The following is a 17,303-nucleotide window of genomic DNA, read 5'->3' on the forward strand; positions in this document are numbered from 1 at the left end:
TCTAGGAATTTCAGAGGATGGGCCTAATTGTTAAGGTGTGTAAGGTTACTCCTGTCGAACAACAGCTTTCCAATAAGTGTGTCCTAATGTCCTAGTCCAAAAAGTTCATATGCTTTCATCTCACCACACCCTGGCTACTGCAGCAACCTTTCCACCTGCCTGAACATCTATCAGCTCCAGATGGTTCAAAAGCTGCTTGGATTTCTTTTATTTTTTTTTTTGTGATCTGAAGCCAAGACATAGTTCTTATTTAAGTCACCCTAAGTCAAGTATGCTTATTTTTCCCCCCTGATTCTTCTTCTTTAAAGTACATATCTGGCTTTGTCAAACTGTAAATACATGTACAAACTTTGTGACCCCTCTCTTTAGCAGAGGTTTGGAGTCTTTCAGGGGCCCGGCTGAAGAGGCAGAGAGTGTGAAGTCTGGACCCCCGAGGCTCAGACAAAGACATCCATTTAATCAGCATCTCTCTTCAGCCCCCTCCTTAAAAATCTGCTTATAATAAAAAGTCTTTCTAGACATTACCAAAGTACTAATTTGCTGAAATTATCTTGTTTCTTTCAGACATCAGTTATTAGGTTTTTGATACGTTTAAAATAAAAAAATCACAGGTTCTGCAAAAGTTTTTGAAGCTTTTTTCACACAAAGTAAAAAAGCTGGGCTTTATTTATTTATTTATTTTTGCGCTCATGATTTTGTGGTCTTTATGACCTGCAGGGCTGGTTCAGAAGAGATAAAAGTTCCAGGACGTTTATTTTAAACCCGTCACGCTTGAAGAAGCGCTCCGCAGAAAAGCTTACACAACCCAAACTGACCCGATTCGACATACATTCTGTTTTCACGAATTCGCTTGATTGGAGCGGTATAGTTGCGTGTCAAGGCTAGCACTAATTATCTTGAGTTTTCATGCCTTCTGGGCTGTGGCTGTTAACCCCATTGACAGGATTCCTAGAAATGAAAGCACCAGGACAAACTCTTTTCATGAATTTCCAGGAACAACTGTCTGCAACTGTGATATGTACATAACAGGTTTGTCTGTACTTCTTAAAAACACCCACCTGATGTTTCGTTTTGAAACAGTGCATAGGATACAATATTCAACGCATTGCATCAGTGACAGTTAAACTTAATAACTTTCAAGATAAACACCTTCAATGTTCAGTGTTTACGCCAACGGTTACCATAGCTGCAACTATTTGTTGCTTTTAATTTGACCTCAGTTATTCATACGTCATCTTAGGAATGAATAAAAACAAACAATGCAGTGCCTCTAATCTTAAAACGATGCATTAAGATTTCAAGTTTCATCCAGCAAATGATCCAAACTGACAGATTTCACTGCACTCCAGGATAAAGGATGATGGCCAGAAATCCTTACTTTAAAAAGAACCAGTAAATATTTATTAGGTTGTTAAAACCATGTTTGATTCATTTGGTTTAATCAATCTCGTTCAGCCCTACTGTAAAGAAACGGACTATACTTATTTGGGTGAATGGGTTTTAAACTTGCTATTAAAACAGAATTAATTTAGAGCTTCATTCCCAGACAGCAACAATGAGAGGAATTTTGTTTAAATCCAAAGGATAGAAATTTATTAAAACACAATACAGCCTCATTAAAACAAAGGGCGGCTTTTTTTACTATCTCTACATATCACTGTTAACGAGACACTAAACTCTCATTCATGTGTCAATGGTCCTGTTTTACCCACAGTGTCAGTGTTTCCTCTCCAATGAAACACCAGTTTCTGAATGATCAGAGGTTTATGCATCTAAAAGGTCCATTTCTCAGTTCTGGCTTCCACCGATTTGACCAAACCCTTCCCTAAAACCTGGAAGTCCTCCAATATGGCCTCAACATTAGGAATGGTTTTGACTTCATCCCCAGTCACCTCCACGGTCCTGGCGGCCATCTGGGACGTCTGAGAAAAACAAAAGCAAACGTGATTTATTTATTTATTATTCTTTATTTAACCAGGCTAATCCCATTGAGATCACAGATCTCTTTTCTTCAAGGGAGGCCCGGGCCTGAAGGGAGCCTAAACATGCATGTTTTTCTCCGGAGTGCCTGGAGAAAACCCACGCAAACACGAGGAGAATGTACACGCTGCACGCAGGACGACCTCAGGTTTAACCCTTGCGTGAGGCAACAGTGCCAACCACTGATCCACTGTGAAGCCAAATGATTAGTGCTAATATGTCAGCATGACGTGAGCTAATAATACAAATATCATCACAGACCAGTTTGTTAGCAGTCCAAAATGCTTCTCCTTTACGTCATTACAGTTTAATGTAAGACATAGTGGCACAGGTTTTACCTTAAATGGTGCAGGAACAAAAGCCTTGGGTTTCCACAGAACTGAGATCACTGTTCCACCGTAAGGATCACAGAAGAACAAGGCCAGGTCTCCAAATGCTTCCTGACAAAAAAAAGAAATAAAATGCTTTGGGATGCATATAACATACAGTTTGTCATATTTCCTGCAAGACAAAACTGCACGTCTCAAAGTAAATAAACAATTTGACAAATATTTTGGTTTCTATAAATTTGTTAGTCATATTTAAGCTTGGAATGAGCTCAAACTAACTGCTTGAGCCCTCATTATTGGTTTGGTTGTAGATTTGCTGTAACATTCAGATTCTGCTTATATTGTGAACAATAGATAAACAGAAAAAGCTGCAAAAAAAGAAAGACAAAATGAGCGGCGATATATAGTTTTCTTCACTATTTAACAAAACCTTAGATATAAACCTTGTGCACATGTGAAAAAATATATTTATTTTTATTTAGTGGCCATTTCTCTTGACTGTCAAGCTGCTCAATGTTACATAAATGCATCCTGTGTTAGTAGTTTCTGCAATGAAGCCTCCTTTTGAAAAGGAAGCCTGTACAAACAAGCCTTACTCTTAGCTCAGTCAGGTAGAGGGTCACAGGGTTATAGTCGATGACTGGCAGGGCACCTGCAGACTGGGGCGTGCCGTCGGCGACCACGCCCCTGCTGAAAGTGACAGCTGGAGGGTCCACAGCTTGGCTGAGAACAGGAACCTGCTTTGGGTTCAGATGAATCAGAACATCGTAGGCATCCAACGGAGGACGCATGATCACCTACAAAAAACAAAGAAACACGTAGACACATGCATAATAGCGCTTGTAAAAATCCCACCACACTGCGCATATAAGGTTAATGAGTCATGTAGTGTTGAAAGAACTGAAGCTTTTTACCCACCCTCACGTCTTGCATCTGGCTGCCATCAATCAACTGATGTTCCAACACTTTCAGACTCTCTGCAGCCACCATCATCACACGCTGCAGCATCTAAATCCACACAGAACAAGCTTTCTACACCATGCAAATGAAATGTAATATACTCAGTAATGCAGCTGTAATAATTATTAGTTAGCACTGAAATAGAACTATCTGAAAGCAGCATTTCACAGTCAAACAGCTGGTAAAATGTTACAACTTGCTGTCCAATGCACTGACCTTATATTTAAGGCTTATCTGAAGGCCTAAAACTGATAAGTCTCACAAGCGTCATTATGTTTATATATAATTTATACTGTAATATTATCATTTTTATTTGATGTAAAGAATTATTCTATTCTAACCAGATCTGGGTACAGTAATTGTTTTCTCTTTGAGGTTTAACAGGGTTAAACAACATATGTTTTTTGGATTTACTCAATACTCGTGACAACACCCAAACTGCATTTAGATGAGTGTTGAAATGACATCTTTGGAAAAGAGTTAGGATGAAACAAATATAAAAAGTCTTAGGACTACATAGGATTGGAAACACTTCTTTTTGTAATTTGTCTTGAAAATGTGAAGTCAGTCAGAAAAATTTAAACCATAAATACAATGACCTGCAACACTGCTTTGTATTTGTGGTGAACACTTCTTCCTGTGTGGACAATGGGTTTTCCAGCTTTAATAATAGAAATAAACAGGAGCCTACCCCTGTCTGAACAAAACAGTCTTAAAGAAAACAAACAATCTTACCCAGTTCAATGTAAAAAAAAAATCTAACATTTTGGGGACAGATGAAAGATGTAAAATTAATAACTTTTGAGAAGTTGTGGTCATGAAGGCAAACATTTCATAGCAGACTAATTCCATTATTATCTGCCCCTAGTGGTCACTAAGAGGAACTGCGGAAGCGACAAACAGTGCACAACAAGAAAATTCAGATTTCTTTTATAACTAACTGAACATGCTGGAGGAGCATGCAGCTTCTGATAGAAACTAATGTTCCTGAAATTTGTGACCATTCAAATTATATTTAATTTGTACATTCATTAAACTACAACTACCACAGAGATGCTGTTTTACATCATCAATAAAACTGTGCTACTGGCTTGTATGATAGAGCAGTTTCAGTTATCTGGTTAATGTTTCATAACTACAAATTTAATAGCACAGGATAATAAATCCTGTATGATATTTTCTTTAAAGTTACAGGTTTTAGACAAGTATTAACTTTAGAACAACAGCAGCAGGGAAGGTTTGATCATGCCTTTTTAGGGAAACCAAATGGTAAGTGTGTCCAAACTTCTGAGCAGTATTTTCTACGAACCTGTCCAAGCTGTACTGCAGGTAAAACCACTGCAGGCTAACAGATATCCTCACGTGCAACACGCCAAGCGCCATACACCATGCCAAAGTGAAGCCCAGAGTGACCGTGACGTCTCCATCAGGACGTCACAGACTACAAAGATCCCGCTTCTCCCCCCACCGCTCTTATAAAGGAGGATGCTGGGAGAGGCTCGCTGTTTTAAAGCTGCGTTTGTTGGAAGATCAGGAAACCTATCTGGGTCAGCTCCGCGCCATGAGAGGGTGGTGCGCATTTCTCTTTTACGCACAACTGTGTGCCGTCGGACTTTTTCACAGCTACGCTCACACTCAAACAGAGGAATACAAAACTAAGTATTTCACTTATTTCACTGCGACAGAGGACAGCAATGAAAAGCAACTGGTGAGCTGCACCTGACGGTCGACAAACAACAACCTGTACTGTTAATAAAAGTATTAACGGCTGTTGTATTCACAGTTTGAGCAGATTTAGAAATCAAAGTTTTATTGTCTGTTAAAAAAAAAAATTTGGATTTCCCAGATCAATGACTTACACCAGGTTTTGGAAAGACTTCAGAACAGTCAATTCCCAGCGCTAAGAAAAAAACATGGCTATCTGCCTGTGGTAAGCAACACAACTCCATCTGAAATAACCTCAGTGTATTTATTAATTTTATGTTGGGTGAAAATGGTGATTAATCCAGAGATATACCTGAAATTAATTTGATTTTCTTTTTTTTTTTTTTGCTTTGTAGTGTGATCCAGGGGAGCAGTGTGCATTAAGAAAAGGCTCCCGGATTGGGAAACTATGTGACTGCTCTCTGCCAAGGACATGCAATTCTTTTCTGCACCGCTGTTTATAATACGTACTGTAAATAAGCTGTCAAAGACAACAAAACAAGTTGAATGAATGCAGATACTGCAGATATTTTTGTTTTAAAATCCCACTTTCCCTTATTTAATGCTTACTGACCCCATGTAGTGCTGCTGCATTAAGTTCAAATCCATTAAATGTGCTGCTTTGTGTGTATTTATGAGTCATAACCTGTATGCTCGGAGCTCGTTTGGTCCACAAAGACAGTTTTTTGTCTTTAGGCGTTGCTATAAACATGACAGGCAGAGAGTCCCTCGACGCCATAAAGTCATTCTTGATCTCTGTGTAGTCTGCAGCTACACGTGACAGAGAGGTGAACAACAATTAAACTTGGCATAAATACAGCAAAGCATATGGGAAGGATGTTAAAGTATGTCAAAGGAGAAGGAGGGTGGGAGCGCTTGCCTGTGAGCTGGTTGTTGAGGTTGACGAACAGCGGGTTGTTCCTCCAGTCGAAGCACGAGAGCAGGCGAAGGAAACGCAGGAAGCCCACCTGAGGGGAGCTGAGAAAGACGGCGACATTCGTTCACATGACCTACTGAGCAAAACAAAAGCATCTGGGAAAACGTGAGTTCCGTGATTTCATGGAGTTTAGAGTCACCCGGGAGAAGTAAAGGGTGCAGGCTGCAGGAAGAGTGAAGCCACCAGCAGGTCTGCCGTGTCCTCTGCGATGTCTTCACTGAAGAGCTGAGCTGCCAACCAGCGTTTGGCCAGGCGACAAACCGCTCCGAAACACGGGTGCTGCTGCTGGAGACTAACGGAAATAAGGTGCGGTGTGAGATGGACCAACCACGTGAGCATGCAGGACAAAGAAATTGGTAAAAAAAAAAAAAAAAAGATATGTAAGAAACTAAAGACAAATGAGACAGAAGAAGTGTCCAATCTCTGCTTTTCCATGCAGAAACCATCCTTTTGCATTTACCCATGTAATGTGCTGGTCAGTAGAGGTTTGTGAATAGTGGCCATTTCTAGAGCCTGAGCCTCCTCGTTGTCCCTCACCACCAGCAGCCCCTCGGCATTCACGCTCTCCCGCAGGACCTGAGGCTCACGGTGGTACGCCACCTGGATTCGAAACACTAAACCATCCTGAAAGCAAAGGGAGATCCAAGCAAAGTTCTCAGATGACAGGCAATATTGACCAGCAATTAACTAAAAAACAACCTTCTGTGTTAAGTGCATTCAAGTGACACATGCATTACTACTATACAAGCAATGCTTCAATTAATCTAAAAGTCAAAACAAACTACAAAATATAAACTGTCTTTGACTTGCCACATTAAACTAAAAAAACAACAACAATACCTTCCACACATCCAGGTGTGTGGGACCGGGCTTGCATGTGTAATTATGGTGCTTCTTGAGCAACTCCGCCAGGCGAATATGAAAAGCGGCTCGAATGTGGCGGATTGCAAGGCGGTCATGAGGCCACTTCCCACTCCCCTCCATGTGACAGATCACTGCAAGAACAAATTTAAAAAGAGAAGTGATCAATGTCTTCTAATATTCTACCTGTCACAGAACATGACAAGACACTAATGTAGCTACTAAACTAAAGATAAGTGTTATGTTTACATGCGAAAATGCACGTTTCACCAATAATGACATCCTTCACAACTAAAGACACAACAAGAGTTTAATAATAATAATAAAAAAAGAGCAAAGAGTCATTTATAAAGTGGTGGTACCAACCTGTGATTGGAGTTATATAATGTGGACAGGGTTTGCCTTCTTTTGGCACCAACGATCTTGAAATCTTTTCTCTGTCATAGAAGGAATAGTCCAGCTTCAGTGGCTCAGGAGGAAAGACCTGAAAAACACGGCTGAGCAATCAGAACTGATGGAAAAAACAGATCTGTACATATATTTGAAAACCATGCAGGTTTATTAACAGGGATACCTTCTGCATCACTCAAAGCTGTATGAGCTAATACTGATATGAGTCGTTACCTGCGTGTATCTAAGAGCAGAGTGGGCTCCTTGCACTGAAGTAATGGCGAGAGGCAAATCTTCCAGCCTCCACAGCTTCCTGCTCAGGTCATCGTAAGACTGAACCACCACTAAACTCTCCTCCTCTCCGGTACTAGGCACCTTGAGATCAGGCCAAGAGATATGTTGGATTATAACAAAATCCTTATCTGGATACTTTGACAACACAGAAAATACTGAATTCTGTACTTAATATAGATGCAACCACACAATTTTGAACAACTAAAACACACTAATCTAACACAAACCTTTTGACACAGTTGCACAGAGGTGAACAGTATGCGCTTTTAGACACTTTGTGAGACGCCTGAAAATGTCCTGACAGTTCTAACATGAATTTATAAAGAGAACAAAAGTTTCAGAAATGCAAAAGTCCACTCCACCCGGCTCATATTTTGCTGTATATTGTTGCTGATTCAGGTTTAAAACGAGTTTTAGTCACAGTTTAAAAAAAATAAACAAACAAGTTGTGTTTGGATTCACACCAAAATATACATATGATCTTACAACCTTATTATAGATAGAAGTAATAGACAGGTGGAGTTATTCATCTTTCCATCTTGGATAAACAATATAAGAAATGGTGAAGGGGGGTGGACAGGTGTTTGGGAATAGAGCCTCAATCAGTGTCTATCTGTGTTTATTTATAGTATCTGGCAATAGTTATTATTGAATAAGCTGTTATAATAGTTTACTGTAGACACCTGTAGCCCAGTTGTACAAAAACAGTAGGTAGTTGTAACATATTCTGTGTGACCATGATGTAGGAAAGAGTTATGTTACCAGACTAAAAATAACAACAAAAGACAATTGTTTTACTGTTTTTTCCCCCTTTGTCTAATATTTATTGTTTTACACTGTATTTGTAGTTCTGCTGTCCCCCACTCATGCACCTCCCTTTGAAACAAACAAAAAATAAATAAATAAAAATAAAAACATTAATAAATGAGACAGTTTACCTCACTTCCCCTTTTGATGACGTCATCAACCATCGCTCCGACATATCGCACACAGGACTCTGGGATATCTGCGTGCCTGATAGAAAACAATATATATATATATATATATATATATATATATATATATATATATATATATATATATATATATATATAAAGTCACGAAACTTAATTAAAACTTAAATCCAACCAAAAACAAAAAGGGAGAAATTAACGTTTTTGTTTTGTTTTTTTTCTACGTCATATCCTCCTATAACGAATAACGGTAGGCGTAACCTCCTGCTGCCCAAAAACATTCGCTTGAAATAATGAAGCGCGGCGCGAGACGACGGAGCTCCGTGTGGACCTGCTTCGAACAACTCGGTGCCGACTTGGTTCGCTGCAAGAAATGCCACAGCACGTTAAAATACTGCGGCGGAGCCACCACCTCCATGATGGCTCACATGGCCAGGCACATGCCCGTGGCGCCGCTGGAGGAGGAGGTGGAGGAGGACGAGGAGAAGCCCGTGGTTTGCGCCGTGGAGGAGACGGCCCGGGCCGTCAGCATGTCCCCCAGCGTGAACACGACCTCCCCCCCGCCGCCGGAGCGGGATGTGGGGGAGAGGAAACGCCTGAGGCGGAGCTCCGTGTGGGATATTTTCATTAAAGCGGACGACGAGGTTCGCTGCACGATTTGCGACACCAAGCTGAAGTACAGGAGCAGCACCACCAGCATGATGTACCACATCCGAAACAAGCACCCGGAAAAAGACAACGCGTCCGGCGACGGCGTGACCACGCACGCCGAGGTGACGGAGCTCATCTGCAGAATGATTGAAAAGGACATGTTTCCCGTCAGCGTGGTGAATGGGGAGGGTTTTCGGGAGCTGCTGGCGCACGCTGTGCATAGTTACAAGATGCCATCTGCAGGTGATGTGACGCGCGCTATTGAAGGCCGTTTCCATGAAAAGGCAGAGGAGCTCCTGGTGCAGCTGGGTAAAGTGGAGAAAGTGGCTCTCACCGCAGATCTCTGGGCGGCCCTGCCATTTCAGAGGTATGTTACAGTGTCGTGCTCATTCATTACAGAGGACTGGCAAGGGAGACTAGCTGTGCTGCAGACGCACAAGCTGCCATCAGGGAGCCATGATGCAGCGGAGAGCATCGCAGAGAGGCTCCTGAGCACTGCGCAGTCCTGGGGTGTTGCAGGGAAAGTCATGACGTGCGTCCACAACAGTGCAGAAAACATCTGGCCGAGTCAAGCGCTCACCCACGTCCCCTGGGACTACGCCGCTTGCTTTGCCACAATGCTGCAGCGCGCCGTCACCGACGGGCTGAGCGAGGCCCTCCTCCGCGTCGTTGCTGCTGCGGGGAGGCTGGTCCAGCACTTCAGCGACAGCATGCTGGCGAGCGGAGCCTTGGAGCAGAAGCAGATGCAGATGTGCCTGCCGCAGCACAAGCTTATCAAGTCGAGCAAAGCTCGGTGGGACACCATCTGTGACATGTTCGAACGGCTGCTCGAGCAAAGGTGGGCGATTAAAGCCATTCTCTCCGATCGCATGATCACCAGCCGACGGGAAGCTCAGGCTCTTGAAATCGAAGACGACTGCTGGCAAATAATTGAGAATTTCACACCTGTGCTGGCAACGCTGAAGTGGGCGACGACGGTCATATCTGCCGAGACGGAGGCGTCCATTTCAAACATCTACCCGATAACCTTCAGCCTCATTCAGATACACCTTGTGCCAAAAGAGAACGATGTTGAACAAGTCCTGGAGTTCAAGCTGAAAGTTCAGAAGTCACTCAGAAAAAACATGGAGGTGGGTGTAAACTAATGTTTAGTTCCAACATTTAGTTTATTTTAGTTCTTTTTTTTTCATATGAACTTGTGCAAACCCTTAACATAACTGTTGTGTCACTGTACGGTTTACAGGTCGACTCGAGTGAACTCGCTTCCAAACCAGCTCTGATCGCCTCGATGCTGGACCCTCGTCACAAACACCTCAGCTTCCTGACGCCAGCGGGGAGACTGGCTGCGAAGGTTCAACTCCACGAACTGGTCTCACAACTAGAAACAACCACTACTGCCAGTCTCCCGAAGGACGAGCAGCAGGAGACCCCGGTCACACCCGACATCAGCCACCTGGCCCTGCTCTCGAAAATGAGAAGCGACACCAAAAACACCATGGCTCTGCTTCTGGGAGACAACTACAGCTCCTCTTACGCCTCCGACTCCGAGGCTCAGGTGGATTACTATCTGAGAGACATCGCTCCCCCACTAGACACAAACCCTCTTGACTGGTGGAGGATGAACGGCCCGAGGTTTCCCAAAGTGGCGACTTTGGCGAAACATTATTTGTGTATACCTGGCGTTTCACTGCCATCTTTATTGTCAGAAGCCGGAGAAGCCTTTGCGATGATGCGCACAAGACTAAGTCCGGAGCATGTCAACATGATGATCTTTGTGAACAGAAATGCATAATTTGCAATACAGAATATTTTTAAAGCAAGAACAAGTTACTGCAGGGGAGAGTGGGGTGCAATATAAAATAAATGATATTAGTCAGAATGGCAGCAGTACTCTCCCCCTGTAAAGGTGTTTACTACAGTTAATAAGCTAACATTTATGTTAAAACATTAACATAGTCATCTCCCACCATGAGTTTCGAGATGAGCTATAAAATCCTATCATATTGCAACAATATTTAGTGTCATTGCCTTACTTAACATAGCTGACTATCTGAGTCTAAAGCAGACGGCAAGTAAAAATCTTTGAGTGCTTTATTTTAAAAAGAATACCAACCATGTGATGCTGAAGTCTTTCATACACCTCGGTTACTTTTACTTTTAATAGATTCCAAATAGAAATGCACTGATCCACCTTTTTTTAGTTCTGAAAACCTGAATGAGGATATCTTTTAACTTGAACGTTATTGTGATTATTATTACTGTATAAAGTTTCACCATGCTGTAGATAACACAGAACCTCTTAATGTTGTTTAGAAAAATAAATGCATTTTATAGTAGTTTTTAACCCTGTTACAGAGTGTTATTAAATACTGAGTAGCCCATCAGATTGTTAAAGTATTTGAAAATAAATTGCAAGAACTGTGCAGAGAAATTTCTCTAAAAAAAACTATTATAAAACCTTCAAAAGGAAAGATGAAAATAACACCTGTCGCCGTTTCATAACTTGGCAACATGTCAAAAAAAATGATATGAAGTATAAAAGCGGGAACAATAATTTTATGAATTAAATGCATCCCCCACATTCTGGTAGTGTTATATATCCACGTCAGTCATTTGACTGTAGTGCCTTATCTTATAAGTATTATAAGTCTTATAAGTATTTACTGCATGAGGTTTTCTGTTTACTGCCCATCAGGAAACAGCTGTTACAACATTAACCAGCTGATATCTTGTTTTCTTGTCAGAATATCCATCTATGCTAATACCAAAATTAAAACGGCAGCAGTTCAACTGCTGCGTTTTTCCCTCTCTCTTAAAGCTGTGCACCTGTATGAGCCCTGCTCAAGTAAAAATACATACAGCTGGAGCAAGTGTGTGATGATCTGTTTGGGGACGAGCCGCTTCTGCCACGAGCTCTTTCCATCCCACAGCACAGCCTCGGTGATGGCACCATCCTGGAAGCGACGCAGCTCAGAGCGTGGGCCCCACAGCTGACGAAACTCGGCCGCCTGGCAGAGGAACGTCACATTTTTCATGCATTCGTGTCAACTGATACACCAGCACAATAGCAAAAAATTCTATGCGTGCAAACAATTTTAAGTATACTCCAAAATAAAAACTGTAGTATGTTTAATATTCACCAGACTTTTAGTAAGAAACACAAAAAACACCAAGTAGTGCTTTCTAAAATTGGAATACATGTTCCTCCATTAAAACAAACATGTACATGGTGTAAATTTCTAAATTCTTAATTGATGTAATGTAAAACTGATAAGAGGGTGAATTTAAAGCTCTCAAAACTCTTGACCTGAAAAAAGAGCTATAATCACTTTTATTACACAGTAAGGAGAAACAGGTGATGTTACCTTGGGGTTGTCTGCAGGGGGGCCTCTTTCCAGGACAGAAGCTGCCAGCTCCGGCTTTAAGAGCAAACCAAAGGACAGGGGAGGATGAGCTTTGTACTTCGGGGCTTCACTCTCTACAGACCACTACAAGGAAAACAAAGTTTAAATGTTTTTTTTTTTTTAAACAGAGCACTGTATTACATTTAAGGCATATTACCTCGAGGTCAGGTGAGAGGGAGTGGGTGAGGAGGTGAATCCTTTGGCCAAGTCCTTGATGGAGCAGAGACAGGATAAAAGGCAGCGCAGTTTGGACATAATTTCCACTGCGGTCCATTAACTCGCTCAGCAGATTCTGTTTCTTACAGCTGGACTGCAGCTTCACCAAGTCATGCAACCTGAGGAGGAGATGAATAGCACAAAAAAGGGGAGGTTGAGTTAAACTTACTGTTGTGCTTTCAACAAGCTGTATGTTTTAGTCTCCAGCACCTTTCCTAAAAGCTGGCATTACCAGACATAAACAATAAGTACAGTATCATTTCTGGTGACAGAGACACACATACTGGAAGACATGGTCACTTGTCCTTATCATGGGTTTGGGGGTCATGAGGAGGCAGTGGAACCCATCTACTGTGGGGTTGTCCCAGAACTGCAATGAAAGCGAGGCCTCGTGCTGCAACTGAGGATCCAAAAATGACAGCTGGTCAGGCTCACTGGGTTTATATTTTATCCAAACACGCAGCAATTTTTATTGTTACTCGCCTGTTTGTAGGTACAAGCGGTCATTTCGGCACACATGTTGAGATGTCCCGAGGGGTCAACGAACACGACCTGGAAAGCACTGTGGAAGTCCACGAGAGATGGCTGCAGGGAACAGGAAGAAAAATACAACAAAGTGATTAAAAAGTATGAAAGCTTGAACGCACCAGATGAGACATTTGATCACTTACAGCTGTACAGTCCGGATCTTTGGCTAGGCTGATCCCATTCACAGTCAGGTCTGTAGATGCTAAAAAGTCAAAAGGTCGAGCACATTATGAGATATTCTAAAGAATGAAAAGTTAATTTTATTGATCAGATTTACACACATGAAAACAAAAAAGTTCAGTGATCTCTCCCCCCCCCCCCCCCCCCTTCTTTCTTACCCAGGAAATTCAAGCTGTTTCGAAGCAGCTGATAGGCTGTCATGGTGTTACTGATTCTGTGAGTGATCAGCAGATAGGCCAGGAGCATTGAGGCCAGGAATCCACTAAAACAACCAGAGCCCTAAAAGATAACAGTACAAAGATGTGACATCTCATGCAAAAATACACAGAATGTTTAAATTTGAAAAAGTTAGCCATTGCAGCCTTCCCAACCTGGTTGAGCTCTCTTTGATGAAGCCAGACTTTGAGCAAAGCCACTCCGTCAGAGAAAGCGGAGCACTGGGAGCTAAGAGCAGAAACAAACTGGAGGTGAGCCCTGGGCAGCAGATCCCCCAGAACAGAGCTGTTGTAGTGAGGAGTGGGAGGTTCGCTGCTCTCTGAAACACAACAGAGCTGCTGATAAGCATAACCTTAGAATACACACCAACAGTTTACCAAAAGTTTTGGTATCCCTGACTGGTAGATGTCATAGTCCATACCCCTGTAGCTATCAAACAAACAAAAAGTAACTGTTCCTCGCAGATAACTGGGATGTACTATATCCGTCTTACCAGTGTGGGATGTCTGCAGTCCGGTGTACCACTCCGTCCTGACGTTATTCCTGTTAGGGTGGAAACGGCTGGGTTTGAAGAACCCAGGAGGCGGGCAGACATGAACACACACGGTCAACCTTGAAGAGTCTTTACCTAAATGACGAGACACAGAAACAACTCACTGAAAAAAAATCATGACGTGAGAAATTCCAAACAATATGAGCCGAATACAGTTAAAAAAAGTGGAAGAAACGTTGTGCAGTGTGCCGTAAATCGAAGCTCAAATACCCGGCGGAGTGAGCAACAGAACCGGTCGAAGCCTGTTCCCATGCAGGCAGGAGAAGCGCGTCGTCCCGATGTCAGGGGAGGACTTCAGATGCTGGGCGAGCCCTGCCAGGTAGAGAGCCCTTTTCCTCGGATACCTCTGGTTTAAAAAGTCTTTTGGCTGGAGCACCTCCTGAAGACAATAAGATGGTCAGCTTATAACGTTCCTTCACACAGCAGGCAGTGAACGGCAAAAAAAATACTGCTCATCAAGGCTTTAGGTGATAACTCACAGCTGGGATTGTGACAGCCAGGTCGACTTTAACGTTTGGTTTGATGCAGGTGCCCAGCGGGTAGCTCCCGATCAGATCAACGGAGGCTGGAGGCGCCATGTGGAACTTACCCTTTGTCGTTTTGGGCATCAAAAGAAAAGGCACTTTCACTGCACCAGACAGCCAAGACAGGTCATTAACCTGGGCACACAGGAGGAGAGTGTTTAAAAACTGTGGCTAAATAAGGAGGAGGCTGAATAAAAGTGACTGTGTGTGTCCAGTCGTGAGGTTTTGCTTGCTCTTCGGAACACTACGCACCTCAACCTTTGGTGACACCGGCACACTCTGCAGCAGCTTGGTGACCGTCTGAATGAAGGAAGTGATTTGCTGATTCCTGCGTTCGCTCAGGACGACTTCTTTCAGCAGCTCGTCCATCTGTTATTGGAAAGAAGACATCAGCGTGCATTAGACGTGTGCAAGTTTGCAGGCAGGTTCCCTCCATGTTTTAACCTCAGCAGTCCCACCTGCATTTTGAGGAGGCTGCAGTGGAACAGACTCTCGGCCTCCTTCAGCTGGTTCAGCTCCTCTGCTGTTGGAGGTCTGTACAGATCATTTCGGGAGAGCTTCACCGGGTGATAGACCACCTCCTCCCCAGGTTTGAGCCTTTTGGCTTTAATGGGGGGCTCATTTTCCTCCATCTCGTCCTCCTCGTCCTCCTCCTCATCACCATGAGAGGAATCTAAAGGATACATCTGTAAAATAACAGCAACAGTTTAACGTTTACCGTATTACAAGACATTATTAGTACAGGTAATGTAAACCAACTTAAAGCATAAAGTTGGATAAATATATTTATTTCACATTAATACATCGCTACTTTCTGTACAGTTTGTAAGTTTAGTATCTTTCATTAAATATGTTTAAGAATAACCCACATAAAAATGCAAAAACCACAGGAAAAGCCTGTCAGAAACAGCCACACACCACACATTAACTCAACATGCTAGCCTCCAGTTAGCCTCAAACCGGCTAAAAATATTTAGAAATCTCAAAAGGTCTTACCTTTGGTGGCTCCTCTACAACTGCCTGCTTCTTCTTCATGGTTTAACCCGTTGTTTAAGCAAATAATAAACCTACTAGCTGGAAAGTGAAGCTTAACACTTACCGCAACTTTCCCTTCCTGACGGTCTCACATGTGCTAAGGGCTTACCGAACGTGCTACCAGCAAAAATATTTATCTGATTGGCTCAGACGTAGTAGGGCTGAATGGTGATTGGCTTACGTGGCGCAAGTCCCGTCTGCTCTAACAAGGTAGGTTGCATAAGCAGAAACCTCCGAATGAATGGTCTGAGTCCACTCATCTATCTATCTATCTATCTATCTATCTATCTATCTATCTATCTATCTATCTATCTATCTATCTATCTACAAGGTTTTCAAAATATTTTTTTTATTGTGAAGGTGTCATACTGTATAAATTCACCCCACAAAATCCCATTATCCACTTGAAAAACAGCGACATCTGGTGGTCTTTACGCGCCATTTCAATATTCGAGGAGGAACACTAGTTCCAGTCACTGGAAACCCACTTTTCTGAGACAAATAAATGTTTCAGCGTCCATAGGGTGATGTGAACCTGTTTATCAAAAACAATATGTAAGACAAAGCAAGTTTTACTTTCATATCTTTTGTCAGTTTCATGGTGGAGAGGGAAGTTTCTTTGCAGGCGTCTGTAGATGCCACGACATCAGAGTAGGTGAACCGAAGAAGAAACTCAACAAAGAAACTGCAAAATGTTGTAAATTTGACAGAAACAATTAATGGACTGTCTAAATTGTCTAAAAATAAATAAATAAATAAATGTCTTCAGTTAGAGGCCTGTGCAGCAGTAAGGACAAAAAAGTCCTTATATCCTATACAACTGCTCTGATTATAGGCTACTCTTTTTTGTTAAAATTAGACCGTTTTTTATTTTAAAAGTATCTATTTGCACACTAAATGTGCTTTTCTAAATGAATAAAACACAAATAAATTTAAACTGAATGTCCTTTTTTTCCTGCTTGATAAATTTGTAGGTCAGTGTATTTTGACAGTGTCTAGTTTTTGTTCAACATTACTTAAACTAGGTGCAGTATATATATATATATATATATATAATTACAATTTAAAAACATTTTATAAAGACTGTTATTTTCAGCTGCAAAAAAAGTCCCAATATAAAGCCAGCACACAAAAAAAGCCCTATACAGGTGCTGGTCATAAAATTAGAATATCATGAAAAAGCAGATTGATTTCAGTAATTCCATTTAAAAAGTGAAACTTGTATATTATATTCATACATTACATACAAACTCATATATTTCAAATGTTTATTTCGTTTAATTTTGATAATTACAAATGACAACAAATGAAAATCTCAAATTCATCATATCAGAAAATTAGAATCTTGTGAAAAGGTTCAAAATTGATGGCACCTGGTACCACACTCTAATCAGCTAATTAACTCAAACCACCTGCAAAGGCCTTTAAATGGTTTTTCAGTCTAGTTCTATAGGCTACACAATCATGGGGAAGACTGCTGACTTGACAGTTGTCCAAAAGACGACCATCGACACCTTGCACAAGGAGGGCAAGACACAAAAGGTCATCGCTAAAGAGGCTGGCTGTTCACAGAGCTCAGTGTCCAAGC

General features: G+C 41.9%; 2 protein-coding genes across 4 annotated transcripts; one reads left to right on the forward strand and one right to left on the reverse strand.

The window, feature by feature from the left end:
- Window positions 1-1,565: 1,565 nt before the first annotated feature.
- nol6 (nucleolar protein 6 (RNA-associated)) lies at window positions 1,566-15,857 on the reverse strand. Of its 2 annotated transcripts, none has more exons than XM_017427961.3 (26): window positions 15,677-15,826; window positions 15,139-15,366; window positions 14,933-15,049; window positions 14,636-14,815; window positions 14,367-14,535; window positions 14,097-14,231; window positions 13,759-13,922; window positions 13,546-13,666; window positions 13,351-13,409; window positions 13,163-13,264; window positions 12,964-13,079; window positions 12,621-12,798; window positions 12,425-12,547; window positions 11,919-12,067; window positions 8,394-8,469; window positions 7,396-7,536; window positions 7,138-7,255; window positions 6,751-6,905; window positions 6,371-6,534; window positions 6,050-6,202; window positions 5,854-5,951; window positions 5,620-5,744; window positions 3,228-3,317; window positions 2,906-3,106; window positions 2,319-2,420; window positions 1,566-1,922 (listed from the first exon to the last, which is right to left on the reverse strand). In XM_017427961.3, the coding sequence occupies exons 1-26, from the start codon at window positions 15,713-15,715 to the stop codon at window positions 1,773-1,775; spliced, it is 3,453 nt and encodes a 1,150-aa protein (XP_017283450.1). In that variant the 5' UTR covers window positions 15,716-15,826; the 3' UTR covers window positions 1,566-1,772. The 2 variants fall into 2 exon arrangements, with proteins under 2 accessions (XP_017283450.1, XP_017283451.1); XM_017427962.3 differs by having other exon boundaries at window positions 1,773-1,922; window positions 15,780-15,857.
- Window positions 8,660-11,403, forward strand: LOC108242839 (E3 SUMO-protein ligase ZBED1). Of its 2 annotated transcripts, XM_037974737.1 has the most exons (3): window positions 8,660-9,368; window positions 9,459-10,189; window positions 10,303-11,403. In XM_037974737.1, exons 1-3 carry the CDS (start codon window positions 8,702-8,704, stop codon window positions 10,849-10,851), a joined length of 1,947 nt encoding a protein of 648 aa, XP_037830665.1. In that variant the 5' UTR covers window positions 8,660-8,701; the 3' UTR covers window positions 10,852-11,403. The 2 variants fall into 2 exon arrangements, with proteins under 2 accessions (XP_037830665.1, XP_017283452.1); XM_017427963.3 differs by having other exon boundaries at window positions 8,660-10,189.
- Window positions 15,858-17,303: the final 1,446 nt, after the last annotated feature.

Source organism: Kryptolebias marmoratus, linkage group LG1 (assembly GCF_001649575.2).
Source record: "Kryptolebias marmoratus isolate JLee-2015 linkage group LG1, ASM164957v2, whole genome shotgun sequence".
Lineage (NCBI taxonomy): Eukaryota > Metazoa > Chordata > Actinopteri > Cyprinodontiformes > Rivulidae > Kryptolebias > Kryptolebias marmoratus.

Bases quoted from the DNA above. Each gene is read 5' to 3' on its own strand.
- LOC108242839 (XM_017427963.3), top strand. From the start codon at position 8,702: ATGAAGCGCGGCGCGAGACGACGGAGCTCCGTGTGGACCTGCTTCGAA. The intron at 10,190-10,302 runs GTGGGTGTAAAC...TACGGTTTACAG, and splicing joins CACTCAGAAAAAACATGGAG to GTCGACTCGAGTGAACTCGC.
- nol6 (XM_017427961.3), bottom strand. From the start codon at position 15,715: ATGAAGAAGAAGCAGGCAGTTGTAGAGGAGCCACCAAAG. The intron at 14,816-14,932 runs GTGCGTAGTGTT...CTGTGTGCCCAG, and splicing joins CGGTGTCACCAAAGGTTGAG to GTTAATGACCTGTCTTGGCT. The intron at 13,265-13,350 runs GTAAGTGATCAA...TGTTCCCTGCAG, and splicing joins AAGATCCGGACTGTACAGCT to CCATCTCTCGTGGACTTCCA.